At 44.7% G+C, this 23,262-nt stretch overlaps 1 protein-coding gene across 3 annotated transcripts in view; it reads left to right on the forward strand.

The window, feature by feature from the left end:
* Positions 1–23,262, forward strand: part of mapre2 (microtubule-associated protein, RP/EB family, member 2) — a 163,102-nt gene that overhangs the window by 59,623 nt on the left and 80,217 nt on the right. Inside the window, exon 1 of one of the 3 annotated variants that reach the window (XM_068031797.1) lies at positions 13,348–13,572. The exons of the other annotated variants lie outside the window; for them this stretch is intronic. Within the exon in view, the coding sequence (XP_067887898.1) occupies positions 13,442–13,572 (131 nt within the window). The 5' untranslated portion in view covers positions 13,348–13,441. Of the gene's footprint in view, positions 1–13,347; positions 13,573–23,262 lie in introns of those variants that run through there. 3 annotated transcript variants of the gene reach the window in all.

A 23,262-nucleotide genomic window follows, 5' to 3' on the forward strand; every position in this document is an offset into this window, starting at 1 on the left:
GACCGCATGAGGCTGAGATGGATTGTCCACTCAGCACTTTTGGCTGAAGATGGACGTAAATGCTTCAGCCTTGTCTTTTGCACTGATGTGCTGGGCTCCCCCATTGTTGAGGATAGAATATTTGTGGAGCCCCCTCCTCCTGTCAGTTGTTTAAGTGACCACCACTATTCAGGCCTGGATGTGGCAAGACTGCAGAGCTTAGATCTGATCCTTTGGTTGTGGGTTCGCTTAGCTCTGTCTATCGCATGCTGCTTCCACTGATTAGCATGCAAGTAGTCCTATGTTGTAGCTTCACCAGGCTGACACCTTATTTTGAGGTATGCCTGGTGCTGCTCCTGGCATGCCCTCCTGCACTCCTCTTTGAACCAGGGTTGGTCCCCCAGCTTGATGGTAATGGTAGAGTGAGGGATATGCCAGGCCATGAGGTTAAAGATTGTGGTTGAATGCAATTTTGCTGCTGCTGCTGATGGCCCACAGCACCTCATGGATGCCTAATTTTAAGTTGCTGGATCTGTTTGAAATCTGTTCCATTTAGCAGGGTGGTAGTGCCATACAACACGATGGTGGGTATCCTTAATGTGAAGAAGGGACTTAGTCTCCACAAGGACGATGTGGTGGTCACTCCTACCGATACTGTCGTGAACAGATGCATCCGTGGCAGGTAGATTGGTGAGGATAAAGTCCAGTAGGTTTTTCCCTCTTGGTTACTTCACCACCTGCCGCCGACCCAGTTTAGCAGCTAAGTCCTTTTAGGGCTCGGTCAGTAGTGGTGCTACCAAGCCACTGTTGGTGATGGACATTGAAGTCCCCCACCCAGAGTACATTCTGTGCCTTTGCTACCCTTTGTGCTTCTTTCAAGTGGTGTTCAACATGGAGAAGCGCGGATTCATCAGCTGCAGGCAGGGCTGGTGGAGGGGTGCAGGTAGGTGGCAGTCAGCAGGAGGTTTCCTTGCCCATGTTTGACTTGATGCCATGAGACTTCATGGGGTCCGGAGTCAATGTTGAGAAGACCCAGGATAAGTCCCTCCCGACTGTGTACCACTGTGCTGCCAGCTCTGGTGGATCTGTCCTGCCACAGGGACAGGAGATACCCAGGGATAGTTATGGTGGTGTCAGGAACATTGTCAGTAAGATATGATTCTGAGAGTATGACTGTCAGGCTGTTGCTTGACTTGTCTGTGGGACAGCTCTCCCAATGTTGGCACATTCCCCCAGATCTTAGTAAGGGCTATATAAATGCCCTGTAATTGAAAGTCGATGCTGTTGTACATATGTGGTATAAAATTAAATTAGCAATTTCAGACAAATGTACATGAATCAGTTACAAAACAAAAGTTGTTGAATGTGATTGCGATTTATTTTATTGCACTAATGGCATGCATGCAGAACAGATGGATGTACTAAACAGTAAGTCTTTGTGGAAGCATTAGAAGGCTTATTGTCAAAAATATGTTACAGCTTTTGTATTTAAATAACTCTTCTATGTCCTGATAGTACCAATACAGGCTGCAGTAAGTAGTTTTTTTTTTCTTATTTTGTAACCGGCCTTAAATAGTTAGAGTATTGCATTAAAATTCTGGTTTTCTTGATCCTGTAATAGGGTAAATTTATTTTAATTTTCTGTTATCTAAAGCATTATTATTGTGTTCCAAATAGCTATGGAAATTATGATGAGGTTACTGGATGCCATTTTCTGTATTGTGGAATTTATGTTTGGGGGGGTGGGGGGGTTGTTGTGGGGGGAATTTTCCCACGCTTTCCTATGATTTTTCCTCCCCAAAAAAACTCATGGTTTTACTACAACATATGTTGATGTTGGTTGGTGTATGTTGCTTACTGGTCTAGCTTCTAGAACGTTGTTCCATTTTTGTCGATTGTTCTGAGTTTCTGGGGGAAAATGTTTCTTGTGTAAAATGTAACTGCCAAAGAAGATTCCAGATGAGAATATTGTTATGGATGTGAGTTGAAGGTCTACAATATTGGAGAAAACAGTGGATGTTTGTAAAAGACTAAATGAACGAAGAAGCAAAACCTGACCTGAGCTGAGGACTAAATATAGATACCGGAGGGTTCATGTGTTTTAGTTTCTGGCAGTTGTTTGACTCCAGTGGTTTGGTCGCAAAGACAGCCAGGACACTTGGCACATTGAAGAATGATCCACCTTGAAAGGGGAAACTGCTACAAGAACATAGATCTTCTATTACGGATTAAGAGAGGCATTGATGAAGGATTGATCAAAAGGACAGCCAAAACCTGCTCAATCAATTGATAGAGGTAGTTTATGAGGAGTGGCTGTTGTCAGGATTTGAAAAGAAATTTTGTTTTTGGAAATATGTTCCCAGCAGAACAGGTGTTTTAGTCCTCTTTAGCAAATAAATACTGTGTTTTCTTGAAACTCTAATGATACCTGGAGACATGGTTTTTATTGCAAATCTTATGCACTATGATACTCAAGTTCAAATTTTATAACTGGATTCGGGGGACCCCCATTGGTTGGTCGAGTTTGTAGCTATGTCTTGAAGAATAGGAAGGGACAGGGTCCATTCCCTGTCTCTGCTGAGCTAGCTAACCTCTGTTAGAGCAGCACTGCAATTGACCTTAGCATAGGATAGTGATGGATAATTTGCATAGAGTTTGTGCTTCTGAATGCTATCCAGCAATCCCTGCTGGAAGTGCATGTGTGTGGATACCAGGTAAGGTTCAGTTATGATTACCCTGCCTCGAAGTCAAATAGTCTGCCAGCACTTACTATCAAAAATTCACAAATGAATAATTGGGATTGTAGAGTATTCTCATAGTGCTGTATGGAGTTGAGGAATCCATGCTGTCAGGAGAGGAAATACTTGACAAATTGAGGGGGTGGGGTCTGGCTTCGCACAGACCAGCAGACCTGTTGTGAGTTTGGAAAAACTGAGTAGCTTGCATTTTTTAAAAATTTAAAACAAAATCCTCAAGGTTGCAATGAACCTTCTTTTAAAATTCGTCCTTGGGATGTGAGCGTCACTGGAAAGGCCAGCGTTTATTGCCCATTCCTAATTGCCCTTTATAAGATGGTGGTGAGCCACCACCTTGAACCACTGCAGTCCTTGTGCTGTAGGAACTCCCATAAGCTGTTAGGAAGGGAGTTCCAGGGTTTTGACCCAGTGACTGTGAAGGAATGGCAATATAGTTCCAAGTCAGGATGGCGTGTGGCTTTGAGGGGAACTTGCAGGCAGTGGTGTTCCCACGCCTCCACGGCCCTTGTTCTTCTATGTGGTTGTGGTCACCGGTTTGTGTAGGTGCTGTCTAAGAAGCCTTGGCAAGTTGCTGCAGTGCATCTTGTAGATGGTTGTTGCATGTTGTTGCTGCGGTGCGGTGGTGGTGGAGTGAGTGAATATTTAAGGTGGTGGATGGGGTGCCGATCAAGTGAACTGCTTTGTCTTCGATGCCATTGAGCTGCAGTCATCCAGGCAGATGGGGAATATTCCATCACACACTCCTGACTTGTAGATGGACAGACTTTGGGGAGTCTGGAGGCACAAATATATTTTCTTTAAGCAGGAAAGGAATTATGTGACTAGCTGACTCTAGGGAAGCCTTGTGAAAAGGTGCCCCGAACACCCAAAAAGCCATGAACAGCTCCTCGGCCGCAACATCAAAGCGCCCACGGGAGATGGCTCGGAGAGCACCTGCAGCACACTGTCGGCAAAGCTGGTACCGGCGCCCGAGGATGTCGCTCACCTCCCGAAGGACGCAGACGAGATTTCTAGGCGTCGATGGTGGGAACTGCGGGAATGGCTTATTACCTGCACCCCCTTTCGCCCCCTTCTCCCCTCACTCCCCCCCCCCCCCCCCCCCCCCACCCCCCACCCCTTTCCCCTTCCCGGCTCCACACTCGCAGATCACAACCCCCCCCTCCCCCCCACAACCCCTTCCCAGTCCCCCTGCTCACACCATCTTCCCGCTGAACCCCCTTCCCCTGCACCCCCCTACCACCTTAGAGCCCCCTTCCCTCCACCCCTCCCCCTCGCACCCCCTCCTCCCACCGGCATCATCCTACACCTGTGTAGGGGCCCTAACAACCCCACTGCCTTGTGGGCGTCTCGGGAGAGACCAAGGCTAAGGGAGTAAACCCTAACAGAAAATCCAGTGCGGAACCCCATAGGTGGTCGTGTGTCACCTTTGGCATGTTTCCGGCAGTTCCTGCAGCCATACCGGTGCCAAAGGTCGTGCTCTGTACTCCTTTGGACCCCACCAGAAAGGCCGAGAGGGGGGTTTTGACGATTGGGCAACTCTCAACCTCCATACATTCGCCCAGGCATGCGCTTTGGAGAGGTCACTCCATAGTCGCCTCACAGCGACTGAAACAACACGGAAGGCAGCAGTTACGGGTTATAAGTCCAGCTAAATTGGCATAGAGATTGGGCGCCACGGGTTGCCTTTGTCGGTGGGAGAGGTCATCGCACCTCACTGGACAGCTACCGCCCGCCTCAAACCGGGCAGCCCCTGGTCAATAAGGTTCTGTCCCGCCACAGTCCACCTGCTTCAATGGGTGCTTGGAGCTCAGAGTCATTGCCCAAAAAGTGGACTGCAACACCACACCAAACAACATGAAAAAAGGAAAGAAGGTACCAGCCCTTCGCTTTGCAAGCTGGAATGTCAGAAATGTGTGTCCTGGCCTGTCGGAAGACCTTACACAAATCAACGATTCTCGGAAGACCGCCATCATTAGCAATGAGCTCAGTAGACTCAATGTAGACATTGCAGCACTTCAGGAGACACTCCTCCCTGCGAGTGGATCTCCAGCAGAGCAAGACTGCACCTTCTGGCAGGGCAGGGATCCTGAAGAACCAAGACAGCATGGAGTGGGCTTCGCCATCAGAAACTCTTTGCTCAGCATGATAGAGCCTCCCTCAAATGGCTCGGAACGCATACTGTCCATCCGACTGCTCACCACCTCTGGTCCCGTACACCTACTCAGCATCTATGCTCTGACACTCTGCTCCCCACCTGAAGCTAAAGACCAGTTCTACGAGGAACTCCATAATATCATTAGCAGCATCCCCAACACCGAACACCTGTTCCTGCTGGGGGACCTTAATGCCAGGGTTGAGGCCGACCATGACTCATGGCCCTCCTGCCTTGGGCGCTATGGCGTTGGAAGGATGAATGAGAACGGGCAGAGACTGCTTGAGTTGTGTACCTATCATAATCTCTGCATCACCAACTCGTTCTTTCACACTAAACCCTGTCACCAGGTTTCATGGAGGCACCCAAGATCGCGTCGTTGGCACAAGCTAGACCTCACCGTCACAAGGCGCGCCTCCTTAAACAGTGTTCAAATCACACGCAGCTTCCACAGTGCGGACTGCGACACAGACCACTCCCTGGTGTGCAGCAAGGTTAGACTCAGACCAAAGAAGTTGCATCATTCCAAGCAGAAGGGCCACCCGCGCATCAACACTAGCAGAATTTCTCATCCACAGCTGTTACAAACATTTCTAAATTCACTTGTAACAGCCCTTAAAAACACTGCCACAGGGGATGCTGAGATCAAGTGGGCCCACATCAGAGACGCCATCTATGAGTCAGCTTTGACCACTTACGGCAAACGTGTGAAGAGAAATGCAGACTGGTTTCAATCTCATAATGAAGAGCTGGAACCTGTCATAGCCGCTAAGCGCATTGCACTGTTGAACTACAAGAAAGCCCCCAGCGAGTTAACATCCGTAGCACTTAAAGCAGCCAGAGGCACTGCACAAACAACAGCCAGGCGCTGCGCAAATGACTACTGGCAACACCTATGCAGTCATATTCAGCTGGCCTCAGACACCGGAAACGTCAGAGGAATGGAAGATGGCATTAAGAGACCTTTTGGGCCAACCATCAAGAAGATCGCCCCCCTCAAATCTAAATCTGGGGACATAATCACTGACCAACGCAAACAAATGGTGTTGAGCACTACCTAGAACTGTACTCCAGGGAGAATGTTGTCACTGAGACTGCCCTCAATGCAGCCCAGCCTCCACCAGTCATGGATGAGCTGGACACAAAGCCAACAAAATCGGAACTCCGTGATGCCATTGACTCTCTAGCCAGCGGAAAAGCCCCTTGGAATGACAGCATTACCCCTGAAATAATCAAGAGTGCCAAGCCTGCTATACACTCAGCACTACATGAACTGCTATGCCTGTGCTGGGACGAGGGAGCAGTACCTCAGGACTGCGCGATGCCAATATCATCACCCTCTATAAAAACAAAGGTGACTGCGGTGACTACAACAACTACCGTGGAATCTCCCTGCTCAGCATCGTGGGGAAAGTCTTTGCTCGAGTCGCTCGAAACAGGCTCCAGAAGCTGGCCGAGCGCGTCTACCCTGAGGCCCAGTGTGGCTTTCGTGCAGAGAGATCGACCATTGACATGCTGTTCTCCTTTCGTCAGATACAGGAGAAATGCCGCGGACAACAGATGCCCCTCTACATTGCTTTCATTGATCTCACCAAAGCCTTTGACCTCGTCAGCAGACGTGGTCTCTTCAGACTACTAGAAAAGATTGGATGTCCACCAAAGCTACTAAGTATCATCACCTCATTCCATGACAATATGAAGGCACAATTCAACATGGCGGCACCTCATCAGACCCCTTTCCTATCCTGAGTGGCGTGAAACAGGGCTGTGTTCTCGCACCCACACTTCTTGGGATTTTCTTCTCCCTGCTGCTTTTACATGCTTTCAAGTCTTCAGAAGAAGGAATTTTCCTCCACACAAGATCAGGGGGCAGGATGTTCAACCTTGCCCGTCTAAGAGCGAAGACCAAAGTACAGAAAGTCCTCATCAGGGAACTCCTCTTTGCTGACGATGCTGCTTTAACATCTCACACTGAAGAGTGCCTGCAGAGTCTCATCGACAGGTTTGCGGCTGCCTGCAATGAATTTGGCCTAACCATCAGCCTCAAGAAAACGAACATCATGGGGCAGGACGTCAGAAATGCCCCATCCATAAATATCGGCGACCACACTCTGGAAGTGGTTCAAGAGTTCACCTACCTAGGCTCAACTATCACCAGTAACCTGTCTGTAGATGCAGAAATCAACAAGCGCATGGGAAAGGCTTCCACTGCTATGTCCAGACTGGCCAAGAGAGTGTGGGAAAATGGCGCCCTGACACGGAACACAAAAGTCCAAGTGTATCAAGCCTGTGTCCTCAGTACCTTGCTCTATGGCAGCGAGGCCTGGACAACGTATGTCAGCCAAGAGAGACGTCTCAATTCATTCCATCTTCGCTGCCTCCGGAGAATAGTTGGCATCAGGTGGCAGGACCTTATCTCCAACACAGAAGTCCTCGAGGCGGCCAACATCCCCAGCTTATACACACTACTGAGTCAGCGGCGCTTGAGATGGCTTGGCCGTGTGAGCCGCATGGAAGATGGCAGGATCCCCAAAGACACATTGTACAGCGAGCTTGCCACTGTTATCAGACCCACCGGCCGTCCATGTCTCCGCTTTAAAGACGTCTGCAAACGACATGAAGCCCTGTGACATTGATCACAAGTCGTGGGAGTCAGTTGCCAGCGTTCGCCAGAGCTGGCAGGCAGTCATAAAGGTGGGGCTGAAGTGTGGCTCGTCGAAGAGACTTAGCAGTTGGCAGGAAAAAAGACAAAAGCGCAAGGGGAGAGCCAACTGTCTAACAGACCCGGCAAACAAATTTTTCTGCAGCACCTGTGGAAGAGCCTGTCACTCTAGAATTGGCCTTTAGAGCCACTCAAGGCGCTGCTCCACACACCACTGACCACCTCCAGGCACTTACCCATTGTCTCTCGAGATAAGGAGGCCAAAGAAAGCTGAAAGATATATTATTACTCTGTATATGTGAACAAGCAATATGTTTGGAAAGTGATATCTTGAAGGTATATTGCTCACACGGAAACTCAACTACAAAGACTCGTGGACTGTCTCTCCCATGCTGAACTTGTTCTCCTATAAGCATCAAGAAAACTGTGGCCATGGGACAAGGTGTTGCATCTCCATCCCTGATCGCCCTAAATAACACCCCACTGGAAGTGGTTAGCAAATTCTACTACTTTGGGTCCATGATGACAGACAGTCTTTTCTTAATGTAGAGCTGGATACATGCATAGGGAAAGCAGCTACTGCCTTTGGCCGACTTGCGAAACGCGCATGGAATACTACCAAGCTGACCCTTCGGACCATGTTCATGGTTTATAAAGCCTGTGTTCTCAGCACCTTGCTGTATGGCTGTGAAACATGGGAGACTTACAGCTACCAGGAAAAGAAGCTCAATAATTTCCATCTTTGCTGTCTGCGGCACATTATGGGTATGTCCTGGCAGGACAAAATCACAAATGTGGCAGTCCTCTCAAAGGCAGAGCTCCCAAGTGTGTTGGCACTAATTAAACAGAGGCAACTTTGGTGGATCAAACACGTTCGCAGGATGGAAAAAGGTCGCATACCCAAGGACCTTCTGTATAGTGAGGTAGCCGGGGCCAGATGACCATTGTGGCGCCCAAAGCTCCACTTCAAGGACGCTTGCAAGCGTGATGTGAAGTCCCTAAATGTCGACTTTCCCACTTGGGATTCGCTAGCTGTCGAAAGAGGGGAAAGACGACACATCCTATGGACTAGTGTGCTCTACCACAACGACCAGTTGCTACAGTAGCTTGGCAACCGGCACCAACAACTCACAGCATGACTTGGCAGCTTCATGTGCAGCACTTGTGGCAGAACCTGCCTCTCAAGGATTGGCCATCATGGCCATCAACAAAGGTGCACCAAGAGAAGACACCCCACCTAAATGGATTGTTTGCTGTGTGTCCATCTTTCGTAGATGGAAGGGTTCCAACCTTATGTCTCCCATATATTGAATCTGTCAGGGTAGATTAATTTATATCGCCATTATATTGAGAATGATGTTGCAAAATATTTTGTACTTAAACTGGGAGAGGGTGGTTTGTGGGGGGGTGGGGTGCGGGTAGCGACTGATAGTACTGTATGTACTTCAAGCACTATAGTATAGTACTGAAGAGTGGGAAAATTGCAGGTTTAATTCTAACTACAGCGAGTTGATGCTGAGCAGCAGCCATAAGATCCCCTTCTGGGAAAGGATAAATAGGATGGGGATGTCCTGCATATACCCACTAATGGCTGGCCAAAGTGGGCTTTAGTAGAGATTCTATTTATGCAAGGAACGCAACTTTAGGCACCTCAGTGTTAAAGAATATGGGATATATTCCCAAATTAAGAATGTACTGACAACGCCTCAAAATTAACAGATACAGAACTTGGAAACTGCAGTACTTGAACTCTAGGGGAGTTACTGAAACTGTGATGAGGCAAGTTTGATATTGTTGCCTTAAGATTATGTTGACATATGAAACCAATGTAATTTACACAATTAGCTACACTCCAATCAGAAGTGCTAATTTCAAATAGATCATGAGTGCTTTGCCCTTGTATAACTGGTTTAGGCAGGACTGAAACATGTTCTAAAATAAGTTAACACATGCATGTGGTGCTGTTCCAAATTTTCTATGGATAGGTCTTTGAAGAAACTTACTTTTTGGAATATACTAGTCAACCTCCTGTGGCACCAGAAAAGGATCACAACCAAAAATAGTCTTTGAGGGTAGTCAAAAGGTGATAATTGGACTAGAGCAAGCAGACATAATTGAGCCCCCATTTTCAAGTCAAAGTTTGCCTTATTTTCTCCAATAATACTTGGATTTATGTTGCTGCTCATGGTTAAATAGTAACATTTATGGCATAAAAGCAAAATACTGCAGATGCTGGAAATCTGAAATAAAAACAAGAAATGCTGGAACCCTCAGCAGGTCTGGCAGCATCTGTGGAAAGAAGCAGAGTTAACGTTTCGGGTCAGTGACCCTTCATTTATGACAGATAGGAAACACAGCTGGTTGGAACATGGGAATTTCTCTGCAGTATAGGTTGAGGGGCTGGGAGACACAACACTGAGGTACTACGGTGCCACCGCTAGTAGTGGGTGTAATTACATTGTGGCAATTTACATAGGCGGTTTCCATTATAAATGTATATGTAGGAATTTTCATGGGTAAAAGTTGATACAAGTGTGACAACAGGAAGAGAGATGCTCCAGATAGGAAATGTGCACAGACTTGTAACATTACAAATGTATACATCTAAATTGAGTTTGTGAACATAGAATATTTAGGAACAGGAAATGTCACTATGGCTGAGAAGTCCATACCTTCTTGATTAACTCCACCTCCCTCCCTTTTCACTATCGAACTCAATCAATCTCTTTTATAATAATAAAAGCAAAATACTGCAGATGCTGGAAATACTCAGTGGATCAGGCAGCATTTGTGGAGAGTGAAGCAGAGTTAATATTTCAGGTCTGTGACCTTTCATCAGAACTGGCAAAGGTTAGAAAAGGATTGGGTTTTAAGCAAGTAAAGGATGGTGGGGAGTTTGGTTGGGAAGAGAACAAAAGGGAAGGTGTGTGATATGGTAGAGAGCAGGAGAGATTAAATAACAAAGCTGTCATGGGACAAAGTCAGAGTGTTGATGCTTGCTTTGTCTTTGACCACATTAGTCTAGAGAGTGTGTTAATGGCAGAGTAATGAGCAACTCGGTCCACATGAAAAAACAGGCAAAATATCAATCTTGGTTGCACTGAGTGAGAAAATGACATACATTTCTGAAAGGGAACGATTACACCATTTTACCCTTTTTTTTTAAAAAGTGCACACTTGGATTGAAGTTATAAAATTGTTGTCTTTGTCTCCTTACCTCAGGGAAGATATATTTGCCATAGAGGAAATGCAACAAAGGTTCACCAAACTAATTCCTGGGATGGAGAGATTGTCCTATGAGGAAAGATTGAATAGACTGGGCCTTTATTCTCTGGACGTTAGAAGAATAAGAGGTGATCTCATTTAAACATACAATATTCTTAAAGGGATCGACAGGATAGATGCAGGAAGGATGTTTCCCTAGCTGGGGAATCTAGAACCAGAGGACACAGTCTCAGAATATGGGGCAGGCCATTTTGGGCTGAGATGAGGAATTACTTCATTTGGAGGGTGGTGAATCTTTGGAATTTTTTGCCCCAGAGGGTTGTGGATGCTCAGTCGTTGAGTATGTTCAAGACAGAGATTGATAGCTTTCTACGTATTAAAAACATCAAAGGATACAGGGATAGTGCAGGAATATGGTGTGGAAGTAGATCAGCCATGATCTAATTGAATGGCGGAGCAGGCTCAAAGGGATGATTTGCCTACTCCTATTTCTTTTGTTGTGTATCCTACCAATTGCATGAGATTTGTAAAGTAAGTCATAAAATCACAAAAATTTTTATGCAAATATCAGTTTAATCTGTTTTGACAAATCGGGTGTATATTTTTACTGACAAGTGGGATGGTGTGGGTGACATCCACTTTTCACCTCAACTGACTGCAGATAATGTTTTGAAAATAGTTAGATAAATAGAAAGGGTTAAATGAATAGACAAACAACAGGTTTTCTCATAGGTTAAAAAAATGTTCGCAACCTCATTCACTCACGCATTCTCTCTCGCGCGCGCACACACATATGCACAAGAAAAGATAGAGTAGAGTGGTAGCATGCAGTTAGAGTTCAATTGTGGTAAGTGTTCGTCGTTTTACGAAAACCTTTTAAAACTTTTTAGGAGGAAATCTTTCAATGATGCAGGCCTGAGTTTTTGTCTTAAAGGGTGAAGTGTTGCAGGCTCCTTGTGGTTAAGCCTTAATCCGAAGTCGATGATGGAAATCCTGGTTCACCTTCGCAGGTGGGAGTTGGGTAGTTCCAAAGTCACCTTACAATTTTTCTGCTGCAGTAGTTAAAAGATGTTGTCTGCAGGGCCCCTGCTTCGCTGGAACTGTCTCACAGCTGTTCTGGCTGGAAAAGACCTGCTGTGGCTGGTCTGCCCTTTCCCTTTAGGAAAATACCTTCTAAGGTAGAAACTTGTCAAGTGACTAAGGGTGCTCTCCTCTGGGGTGATCCACACAATGTTCCAAGATGTGTGAACCATTGTTACATGGTGGCATTTGAATGTAGTGCATTCTGATAAATAAGTGTTACTTCGCACCTATTACTTTGGCCTTGGCTTTGGAGAGAGTCTGCAAAAGTCTTTGTTAGCTCCTTCCTGTAGATAAGAGTCATCAAAATGGTACGGCATCCTTTCAATTTCAATGGGTTCTCTCCAAAGCTAATTCAGATGAGGTTAACAAGTTTCATTTTCAACAGACAATGTGTTTATTGACAGTACCGAAGGGGTCACCTGACCTCTACTCCATTTTGCCTGTGGCACAAATGTGTCCATTTTCCACCAGTTCATTGCATATGTCATCACGGGTTCCTTTGTTAGCGTGACAAGATGTTTGTCTTGCAATGTGGTGTGTTGTGATATTTTGACTGAAGTATCTAATGACCATTGTTCCTAATAATGTATTTCATATTTATTGACTTCATTTCTCTTTGTATATATGTAGCACAGTTGACCACTGACCACCTCCAGGCGCGTATCCATTGTCTCTTGAGATAAGGAGGCCCAAAAGAAAAAAGCACAGTTGATTTCTATTGAAAAACTCAAAATTGATTAGCTTTTTTATTTGGAGTGGAATTAAGATTAGAGATACAGCACTGAAACAGGCCCTTCGGCCCACCGAGTCTGTGCCGAACATCAACCACCCATTTATACTAATCCTACACTAATCCCATATTCCTACCAAACATCCCCACCTGCCTATATTCCCCTACCACCTACCTATACTAGTGACAATTTATAATGGCCAATTTACCTATCAACCTGCAAGTCTTTTGGCTTGTGGGAGGAAACCGGAGCACCCGGAGAAAACCCACGCAGACACAGGGAGAACTTGCAAACTCCACACAGGCAGTACCCAGAATCGAACCCGGGTCCCTGGAGCTGTGAGGCTGCGGTGCTAACCACTGCGCCACTGTGCCGTAAATACTAGTAGAAGGTAGTGAGGGATGAAAATCTGAATATAATATGTTGTTAGTCCATTATTGACAACAATAAAGATACTAATACTTTAAATTGACCATAAGCTGATCCCATGATCTCTCAGAAGGAGCTCAACGTGGTTGTAAATGATATTGTTTGAATGAAACGGTCATTTTAAGGGAGGCAAGTTTAGGCATGGGGGATTATACAGCAGATGGAGGTGCGCCTGCATTTTGCCTCTGGTTTCACTTTGATGTATTGACGTGGCTCTGCTAAATTCCTGTGTGAATTGTTGAGATCTGATGAGTTAGCTGGTTACTATGGTAAAATCCTGTCACATGACAACTACTGCCGAACGTCTCCAGATTTTTTTCTCTCGTACGTTTGACGTCAGCACTGAGGTCAAGTGGAGCCCCGTTGTGAAGAAACGGGCTCAGAGCCTATTCTATAGCACGCAGTGAGAAATTTGTAGTCTGGGATGGCTCCAATGCCAGGTCCCACACAACAAGCACTTTCCCCAAATGGTGAGAATAATAACGACATCGTTCAGGACAATGGCACTATCATTCCTTTTCGGAAGCACACAGTGAGAGGGGAGCGTTCTTACAGGTAATCAATGCTATGTTTAGATATGGCTGGAGACTGCAGCAGAAAGAGGAAATGCAATGGATTACATAATAAAACTGCACAATCCTAGATGTGTTATAATAGTCTTTATTTGTATGTTTTGTCGCCGTTTGAAATGAAATGTGCCTTTTAATATTGTATAGAATATTTGAGCATTAATAGCACGGAGTGTCTCCGTTTTTTTTATGAACGTCCTTGTGCTTTTTCTCCTCTCCTTCCTTCCTCCCCCTCCCTCCGGGTTCTGCTAGTTCCCTTCTGTGCCGTTATTTCTGGTAAGATGAAGTAATTATTTCTGTAAAGTGGGACTGTCATTCCAGTTACTGAACGAGAAACGAAGTAGATTTGTCTGAATTAAAACCTAGTTAGTAAACAGATGAACAGAACATTCCCCAATGAATTTCAAAAAATGGATTCCTTAGGATTGAGCTGCTGTTGGTGGTATTATTAAGCAAACCAGATTGACGGAGCTTGTAAAATTCTGGGATCTGATTGGTGGAATGTCTGACGGTGGAGGTCACCATGTCATGCATTCAGTGAGATTTCCTCTTGTAGCTGGTTCGTACAAAGAAGCTAGACTTCTATAACCGTTGAGGATATGAGCAGTAGATCTGAAATAAATTCCCGATGTACCTTGGGAGAAATGTTAAGACTTATCTTTTAGGAAGACAGCTGTGAAACCACGCTGACAGAACTGGTGTGATTTTTATTAATTCTGGTATTCTTGGAGAGCTTTTACTTTTGCTAATTTGGCTTTTTTATTTGAAAAATGGATACTTTTCCTGAAAGTTTAATGGAAAAGATCTATTGCTAAAATATGCTTTGATATCTGCATTCTTTGGGAATTTGTAAGCAAGCAATGCATATTCTGCATTTTTAAAAAAAAAATCTGCTTGGTAGTTGTCTACCTTCATTCATAAATACAAATTACCTGCCAGACGTTCGGCTGGTTTATGGAAAGGGCCCTTTTTCTGGCTATGCACTAGGCCTGTGGCTTCATTGTTCATGCACTGCTGACTTGATCTTGTTTTAATTTTCTTATTTGCATTTAAAGTAGTAATTTTTATAATCTTTTGGAATTTTTTTGATATATATGTACTGCAAGTTTAGAAAAATGTTAACTGCTTTTAATCACCATACAATGCTTCTGCGAAATTGTATTGATCAGCTATGTTCATAAAAATAGTAAAGCGTATTTGAATTGCAGTTTTGTGTAAGATTTGTTTATACTGAATAACTAACTTAAGCTGTATTCGAATATTTCTTAAGATTCTCAATACATTGCCCTCCCCATTTTTTCCAGATGAGTTAAGAGTTGAATTTAACATTAACTGATAAATATGAAACTGATTTTGAAATTATGCCGAAAGATTAATATTTTCACTTTCGAGTGTTCTTTCCAGAGTTGCTTTTTTTTTTGGCTGCTTTTTGAAAACTTTACATGTCTTTTAAATTGCATAGCACTTGCTGTAGCCACAGGTCATTAAGACCCCACTTGAAATCACAGCTAGTTCCATTGAATATAATGAAAATATCAAAGTTATAGTTTTAAGTATGTTGCTGCATTTTATTTAATTTTCTTCACTATGCATTACCTGTTTGAGAAGCTCAGCTTTTAGAATGCTTGTTGAATGTTCCTTTTGCCTAATTTTTTTTATTTCATGAGATGTGCGCATCCCTGGCAGGCTAGCATTTGTTGACCATCCATGATTGCCCTTGAATTGAGTGTCTTGCTAGGCCATTTCAGAGGGCAATTAAGAGTCAACCACATTGCTGTGGTCTGGAGTCACATGTAGGCCAGACCAGGTAAGTTTGGCAGATTTCCTTCCTTAAAGGACGTGAGTGAACGAGATGGGTTTTTATGACAATCAGTGATGGTTTCGTGGCGCTATTAGCGAGACTAGCTTTCAATTTGCTTCCTCTGAAAACGAATAGTAACCTAAAATTATCCACAGTTGTTTTATATGATCATAGAACATAGAAGAACATAGAACGTTACAGCGCAGTACAGGCCCTTCAGCCCTCGATGTTGCGCCGACCTGTGAAACCATCTGACCTACACTATTCCATTTTCATCCATATGTCTATCCAATGACCACTTAAATGCCCTTAAAGTTGGCGAGTCTACTACTGTTGCAGGCAGGGCGTTCCACGCCCCTACTACTCTCTGTGTAAAGAAACTACCTCTGACATCTGTCCTATATCTATCACCCCTCAACTTAAAGCTATGTCCCCTCGTGTTTGCCATCACCATCCGAGGAAAAAGGCTCTCACTATCCACCCTGTCCAACCCTCTGATTATCTTATATGTCTCTATTAAGTCACCTCTTCTCCTCCTTCTCTCTAACGAAAACAACCTCAAGTCCCTCAGCCTTTCCTCGTAAGACCTTCCCTCCATACCAGGCAACATCCTAGTAAATCTCCTCTGCACCTTTTCCAAAGCTTCCACATCCTTCCTATAATGCGGTGACCAGAACTGCACGCAATACTCCAGGTGCGGCCTCACCAGAGTTCTGTACAGCTGCAGCATGACCTCGTGGCTCCGAAACTCGATCCCCCTACTAATAAAAGCTAACACACCATATGCCTTCTTAACAGCTCTATTAACCTGGGTGGCAACTTTCAGGGATTTATGCACCTGGACACCAAGATCTCTCTGCTCATCTACACTACCAAGAATCTTCCCATTAGCCCAGTATTCTGCAATCCTGTTACTCCTTCCGAAGTGAATCACCTCACACTTTTCCGCATTAAACTCCATTTGCCATCTCTCAGCCCAGCTCTGCAGCCTATCTATGTCCCTCTGTAACCTACAACATCCTTCGGCACTATCCACAACTCCACCGACCTTCGTGTCATCCGCAAATTTACTAACCCACCCTTCTACACCCTCATCCAGGTCATTTATAAAAATGACAAACAGCAGTGGCCCCAAAACAGATCCTTGCGGTACACCACTAGAAACTATACTCCAGGATGAACATTTACCATCAACCACCACCCTCTGTCTTCTTTCAGCTAGCCAATTTCTGATCCAAAGCACTAATTGACCATCAACCCCATACTTCTGTATTTTCTGCAATAGCCTACCGTGGGGAACTTTATCAAACGCCTTACTGAAATCCATATACACCACATCCACGGCTTTACCCTCATCCACCTGTTTGGTCACCTTGTCAAAAAACTCAATAAGGTTTGTGAGGCACGACCTACCCTTCACAAAACCGTGCTGACTATCTCTAATGAACTTATTCTTTTCAAGATGATTATAAATCCTATCTCTTATAACCTTTTCCAACATTTTACCCACAACTGAAGTAAGGCTCACAGGTCTATAATTACCAGGGCTGTCTCTACTCCCCTTCTTGAACAAGGGGACAACATTTGCTATCCTCCAGTCTTCCGGCACTATTCCTGTCGACAATGACGACATAAAAATGAAGGACAAAGGCTCTGCAATCTCCTCCCTGGCTTCCCAGAGAATCCTAGGATAAATCCCATCCGGCCCAGGGGACTTATCTATTTTCACACTTTCCAAAATTGCTAACACCTCCTCCTTTTGAACCTCAATCCCATCTAGCCCAGTAGTCTGTATCTCAGTATTCTCCTCGACAGCATTTTCTTTCTCCACTGTAAATACTGACGAAAAATATTCATTTAACACTTCCCCTATCTCCTCCGATTCCACACGCAACTTCCCACTACTATCCTTGATTGGCCCTAACCTATCTCTAGTCATTCTTTTATTCCTGATATACCTATAGAAAGTCTTAGGGTTTTCTTTGATCCTATCCGCCAATTACTTCTCGTGTCCTCTCCTTGCTCTTCTTAGCTCTCCCTTTAGATCCTTCCTGGCTAGCTTGTAACTCTCAAGCGCCTTAACTGAGCCTTCACGTCTCATCCTAACATAAGCCGCCTTCTTCCTCTTGACAAGCGCTTCAACTTCTTTAGTAAACCACGGCTCCCTCGCTCGACAACTTCCTCCCTGCCTGACAGGTACATACTTATCAAGGACACGCAGTAGCTGCTCCTTGAATAAGCTCCACATTTCGATTGTGCCCATCCCCTGCAGTTTCCTTCCCCATCCTACGCATCCTAAATCTTGCCTAATCGCATCATAATTTCCTTTCCCCCAGCTATAATTCTTGCCCTGCTGTATATGCCTGTCCCTGCCCATCGCCAAGGTAAACCTAACCGAATTGTGATCACTATCACCAAAGTGCTCACCAACTTCTAAATCTAAAAAGGAGCTGAAATCTGTATGTGCTTGAGACAAAGGGATCAAATTTCAAGATAAATGTCAGTAAATATTGTTCCAAGAAACATCACTGTTCCACAAACAGTAGTTGGTGTGTGGGCAACTTAAGATTGTGAGATGCCATGTTGAATAGCAATTGATTATAGATTGAAACTTCCTTAACCTTGCTGTATATGAAGTGTATCCAGTTTTTTTTTTTTTGCCTTTAGAAGAAGGGGAGATAAACTTTGTAATAAAAACAAGAAATGCTGGAAATACTCAGCAGGTCTGGTAGCATCTGTGGAGAGATGTGCTTCTCTCTCCACAGATGCTGCCAGACCTGCTGAGTATTTCCAGCATTTCTTGTTTTTATTTCAGATTTCCAGTATCCGCAGTATTTTGCTTTTATTTTAGTGAGGAAATTGGTATTGAATTTTGCTCGGGTTTGGTTTCAAGAAGACTGTCCAGTACCTGACTGGAGTGATCATCCTTCGTGTGCAAGTCTGGACAGTGAGTTTTGAATTATTATTGAAACAATGGGGGGATCACAGCTGCACTAAATACTATTCTTGCTTGATATCCACAAATAAAAAGTTTGCAGCAAGATGACTGGATATAAATCAGGAACTGGAACCTTGACTGATTTTCCTCTAACAGTTTGTGAGGTCGATTATAACATCAGTATTGCAACCCGATGGAGATCAGCTAACTCGGTACAGGCTGTTTGAGACATTCTGCTTATTATGTGGCTCTTCTGTGGACTGTCTTTCTGAACTATTCTACAAAAACGACAACGGCACGCTCAGCCCGTCAACCCTGCAAACGCCTCCTTAGTACCATCTGGGGGCTTGTGCCAAAATTGGGAGAGCTGTCCCACAGACTAGGCAAGCAACGCCTGACATAAATAAAAGCAAAATTATGCTGATGCTGGAAATCTGAAATAAAAACAAAGTGCTGGAAATAGCAGGTCAGGCAGCATCTGTGGAGAGAGAAGCAGAGTTAACGTTTCAGGTCTGTGACCTTTCATCAGAACTGGCAAAAATTAGAAAAGAATTCGGTTTTAAGCAAGTGGGGGGGATTGTTGGGAAGAGAACAAAAGGGGAGGTGTGTGATGGGGCAGAGTGCAGGAGAGGTTAAATAGCAAAACTGCCCTGGGGCACAGGCAAAGAAAGGGTTAATGCTTGTGATGAAAGACAAAGCATTAGTCCAGAGAGAGTATTAATAGCGGAATAATGAGTAGCTCAAATGAACAGCCTGACGTAGTCCTACTCACGGAATCATACCTTGTAGACAAAATGTCCCAGACAGCACTATCGCCATTGCTGGGTATGTTCTGTCCCACCGGCAGGACAGACCCACCAAAGGTGGCGGCACAGTGGTACGCAGGCAGGAGGGGTTTGCCTTGGGAGTCCTCAACATTGACACTGGACCCATGAAGTCTCATGGCATCAGGTCAAACATGGCCAAGGAAACGTCCTGCTGATTACCACCTACTGCCCCCTCCCCCCAACCGCTTCAGCTGATGAATCGGTGCTCCTTCATGTTGAACACCACTTGAAAGAAACAGAGGTTGGCAAGGGCACAGAATGTACTCTGGGTGGGGGACTTCAATGTCCATCATCAAGAATGGCTCGGAGGCTGACCACTCCTGACCGAGCTGGCCAAGTCCTAAAGGACATAGCTGCTAGACTGGGTCTCCGGCAGGTGGTGAAGGAGCCAAGAAGATGGGAAAAACTAACTCTGCCTCATCCTCGCCAACCTACCTTGTTGCAGATGCATCTGTCCATGACAGTATTGGTAGGAGTGACCACTGCACAGTCCTTGTGGAGACCAAGTCCTGTCTTCACATTGAAGGTACCCTCCATCCTGTTGTGTAGCACTACCACCATGCTAAATGGAATAGATTTTGAACCGATATAGCAACTCAAAACTGGGAGTCCATGAGGCACTGTGGGAATCAGCAGCAGCAGAATTGTATTCAAATACAATCTGTAACCTCATGGCCTGGCATATCCCCCATTCTACCATTACCATCAAGCTGAAGGATCAACCCTTGTTCGATGAAGGGTGCAGGAGGGCGTGCCAGGAGCAGCACCAGGCATACCTAAAAATGAGGTGTCAACCTGGTGAAGCTACAACACAGGACGACATGCATGCCAAACAGTGGCATCAGCATGCAATAGATTTAAGCTCTGCAGTCCTGCCACATCCAGTCATGAATGGTGGTGGTCAATTAAACAACTAACAGGAGGAGGGGGGCCCACAAATATCCCCATCCTCAATGCTGGGGAAGCCCAGCACATCAGTGCACAAAACGAGGCTGAAGCATTTGCAACCATCATCAGCCAGAAGGACCTCCTCCCGAGATCCCCAGCCCCTCAGATGCTAGTTTTGAGCCAATTTGATTAACTCCATGTGATATCAAGAAATGACTGAAGGCACTGAATACCGCACAGGCAATGGGCCCTGATAACATTTCGGCAATAATACTGAAGACTTGTGCTCCAGAACTGGTTGCGCCCCTAGCCAAGCTGTTCCAGTACAGCTACAACACTGGCATCTACCTAACGATGTGGAAAATTGCCCAAGTATGTCCTGTACAAAAAAAAAAGCAGGACAAATCCAATCCAGCCAATTACTATCCTATCAGTCTACTTTCTATCATCAGCAAAAGGATGGAAGGTGTTGTTGAAAGTGTTGTCAAGTGGCACTTACTCAGCAGTAACCTGCTCACTGAAGCTCAGTTTGGGTTCCACCAGGGCCACTCAGCACTGAGGAAGGCCCAGTGCTATCCACTTAATTGGCATGTAATGCAGCGGGCCTTCCGCAGAGGAGGCAATGCAGGGCTCTCACTGTCACCTCAGCTGGTGGCCAAGATCCCCGTCGCCCACATAAAATCCCACCCACCCCCCACATAGCCCCCCCCCCCTTGCAATTTGTCCAAGTAAATGGTTTATCCTGTTCAGAATTAAAAAGTATTCTGTCACAGTGCATTAAATAATAGATGGATTTTTATTGCAGTTTCCCTTCACGTTGAATTTTGGATCTTAGCTGGGAGGTAGAATTGATCATCTTCATCTGTATTGAAATTCATTTGCCAATTATATGCCCATTCTGCAAATTATTAATGTCCTCTTGCATTTTGTCGCATTTTCCCTTTGTGTTAACTGCACCCCTAATTTGCTGTCATCCTGAAATTTTTGAAATTGTTCTTTACTTTATCGCTTTGGACTCAGGAATGCTAATTGTGAAGAATAGTGGTCCCAGCACTGATCCCCATGGGACACCTCTTCCCACCTTTTTGTGAGTTTGAGTAGCTACCCTTAACACCACTCTCTCTTTTTTTCTGTTTAGCATTCTGGCTACGGAACAGAAAACATTGATTCTGCTACCTATCCTCTGATGCTGTGTTCTGACCTTAGTCATGCGTCTACTATGTGGTAGTGTTATGTGGCCTCTTGAAAATCCACATTTCATCGACAACATTACCCTGATCCATCTTGTCTATCTCTTATACGAATTCAGTGTGGTTCATCAAGCACTACCTTCCCATTTTGAAAACTGCTACCAACTTCATTAAATTTCCAGTTTCTGGATGCTTTTCTGTTGCATCTTTGAGTAAAGATTCCATAATCATTCTTACCACTGACATTGAGCTAAGTGGTCTATAACTATCTAAGTCCAACTGGACTTGTTCTATCTTTTTAAATATAGGAATCACATTGGCTGTCCACCAGTCCTTTGACGCTATTCCCTTTTTCTAATTTTTTATATATTTGCAATAGTACCTCTGCTGTCACCTCCTTAACTTGAATAGGGGTTTTTATTCCCTGCAGTTTAGTTTGTCAATTATCTCTTCTCCCCACCGCACCCACCATCTTTCTATGTTGAACATCTTTTATATTATTTTGGTTCTATTCTTGTAATGTCATGCCCACCTTGTTAGTCTCCCTAGTAAACACTGAGGCAAAGTAGATATTCAGTATCTCTGCCAGTTCACTGACATTACCTGTGAGTTTATTTTGTAGATCCCTTAGTGGCCCTATTTAAACTTGATTTTTCTTTTGTTATTTATGTGCCTATTTTATACATTACTACTTTTATGTTTTTGATTTAATTTCGTTCCCCTTTGCTTTTCTAATTAGAGTGTGCCTTTTTCTTCAACTTAAATTTTACCCATTTCATTATTGGCTTTTTTAAAAGATATTTTAAAAATATATTTCACCTGAACGCTGTTGTTCACCACCTTTTTAGACATTTCCCACTGCTGTTGTTTTTGTCACTTTTATTCCAGTTTACCTACCCTAATTCCATTCTCATCGCTGCAAAATTAGCTCTTTTTTCTTCAATTTACTACTTTGCTCTTTTTCTTAGTTAGGTCTTTCTCATTCCTTATTTTAAACCTTATGTTAAAATCGCTATTGCCTCGATGTACCCCATTGCTTACTTCTGTTATCTGCTCTGGTTCATTTCCTTTACTAGATCCAGCAACGAGTCCTTCCTGGTTAAGAAAGGACTCCTGTACACATTCCATGAGGGGAGGCGGTGGCGTAGTGGTATTGTCACTGGGCTAGTAACCTAGAGACCCAGGGTTTTGCTCTAGGGACATGGGTTCAAATCCCACCACAGCAGAAGGTGGAATTTAAATTCAATTAATAAATCTTGAATTAAAAAGCTAGTCTAATGATGGCCATGAAACCATTGTCGATTGTTGTAAAAACCCATCTGGTTCACTAATGTCCTTTTTTAGGGAAGGAAATCTGCTGTCCTTACCTGGTCTGGCCGACATGTGACTCCAGGCCCACAGCAATGTGGTTGACTCTTAGATGCCCTCTGAAATGGCCTAGCAAGCCACTCAGTTGTACCTAACTGCTACGAAGTCAATAAAAAGGAATGAAACTGGACGGACCAACGGGCATCGACCTAGGCACCGGAAACAACAACGGCAAACCCAGCCCTGCCGACCCTGCAAAGTCCTCCTTACTAACATCTGGGGGCTTGTGCCAAAGTTGGAAGAGCTGTCCCACAGACTAGTCAAGCAACAGCCTGACATAGTCATACTCACAGAATCATACCTGACAATGTCTCAGACGCTGCAATCACTATCCCTGGGTATGTCCTGTCCCACTGGCAGGACAGACCCAGCAGAAGTGGCGGCACAGTGGTATACAGTAGGGAGGGAGTTCTCAACATCGACTCTGGACCCATGAAGTCTCATGGCATCAGGTCAAACATGGACAAGGAAACCTCCTGCTGATTACCACCTACTGCCCTCCCTCAGCTGATGAGCCAGTACTCCTCCATGTTGAACACCACTTGGAGGAAGCACTGAGGTTGGCAAGGGCACAAAATGTACTCTGGGTGGGGAACTTCAGTGTCCATCACCAAGAGTGGCTTGGTAGCACCACTACTGACTGAGCTGGCCGAGTCCTAAAGAA

Source organism: Heterodontus francisci, chromosome 5, assembly GCF_036365525.1.
Source record: "Heterodontus francisci isolate sHetFra1 chromosome 5, sHetFra1.hap1, whole genome shotgun sequence".
Taxonomy (NCBI): Eukaryota; Metazoa; Chordata; class Chondrichthyes; order Heterodontiformes; family Heterodontidae; genus Heterodontus; species Heterodontus francisci.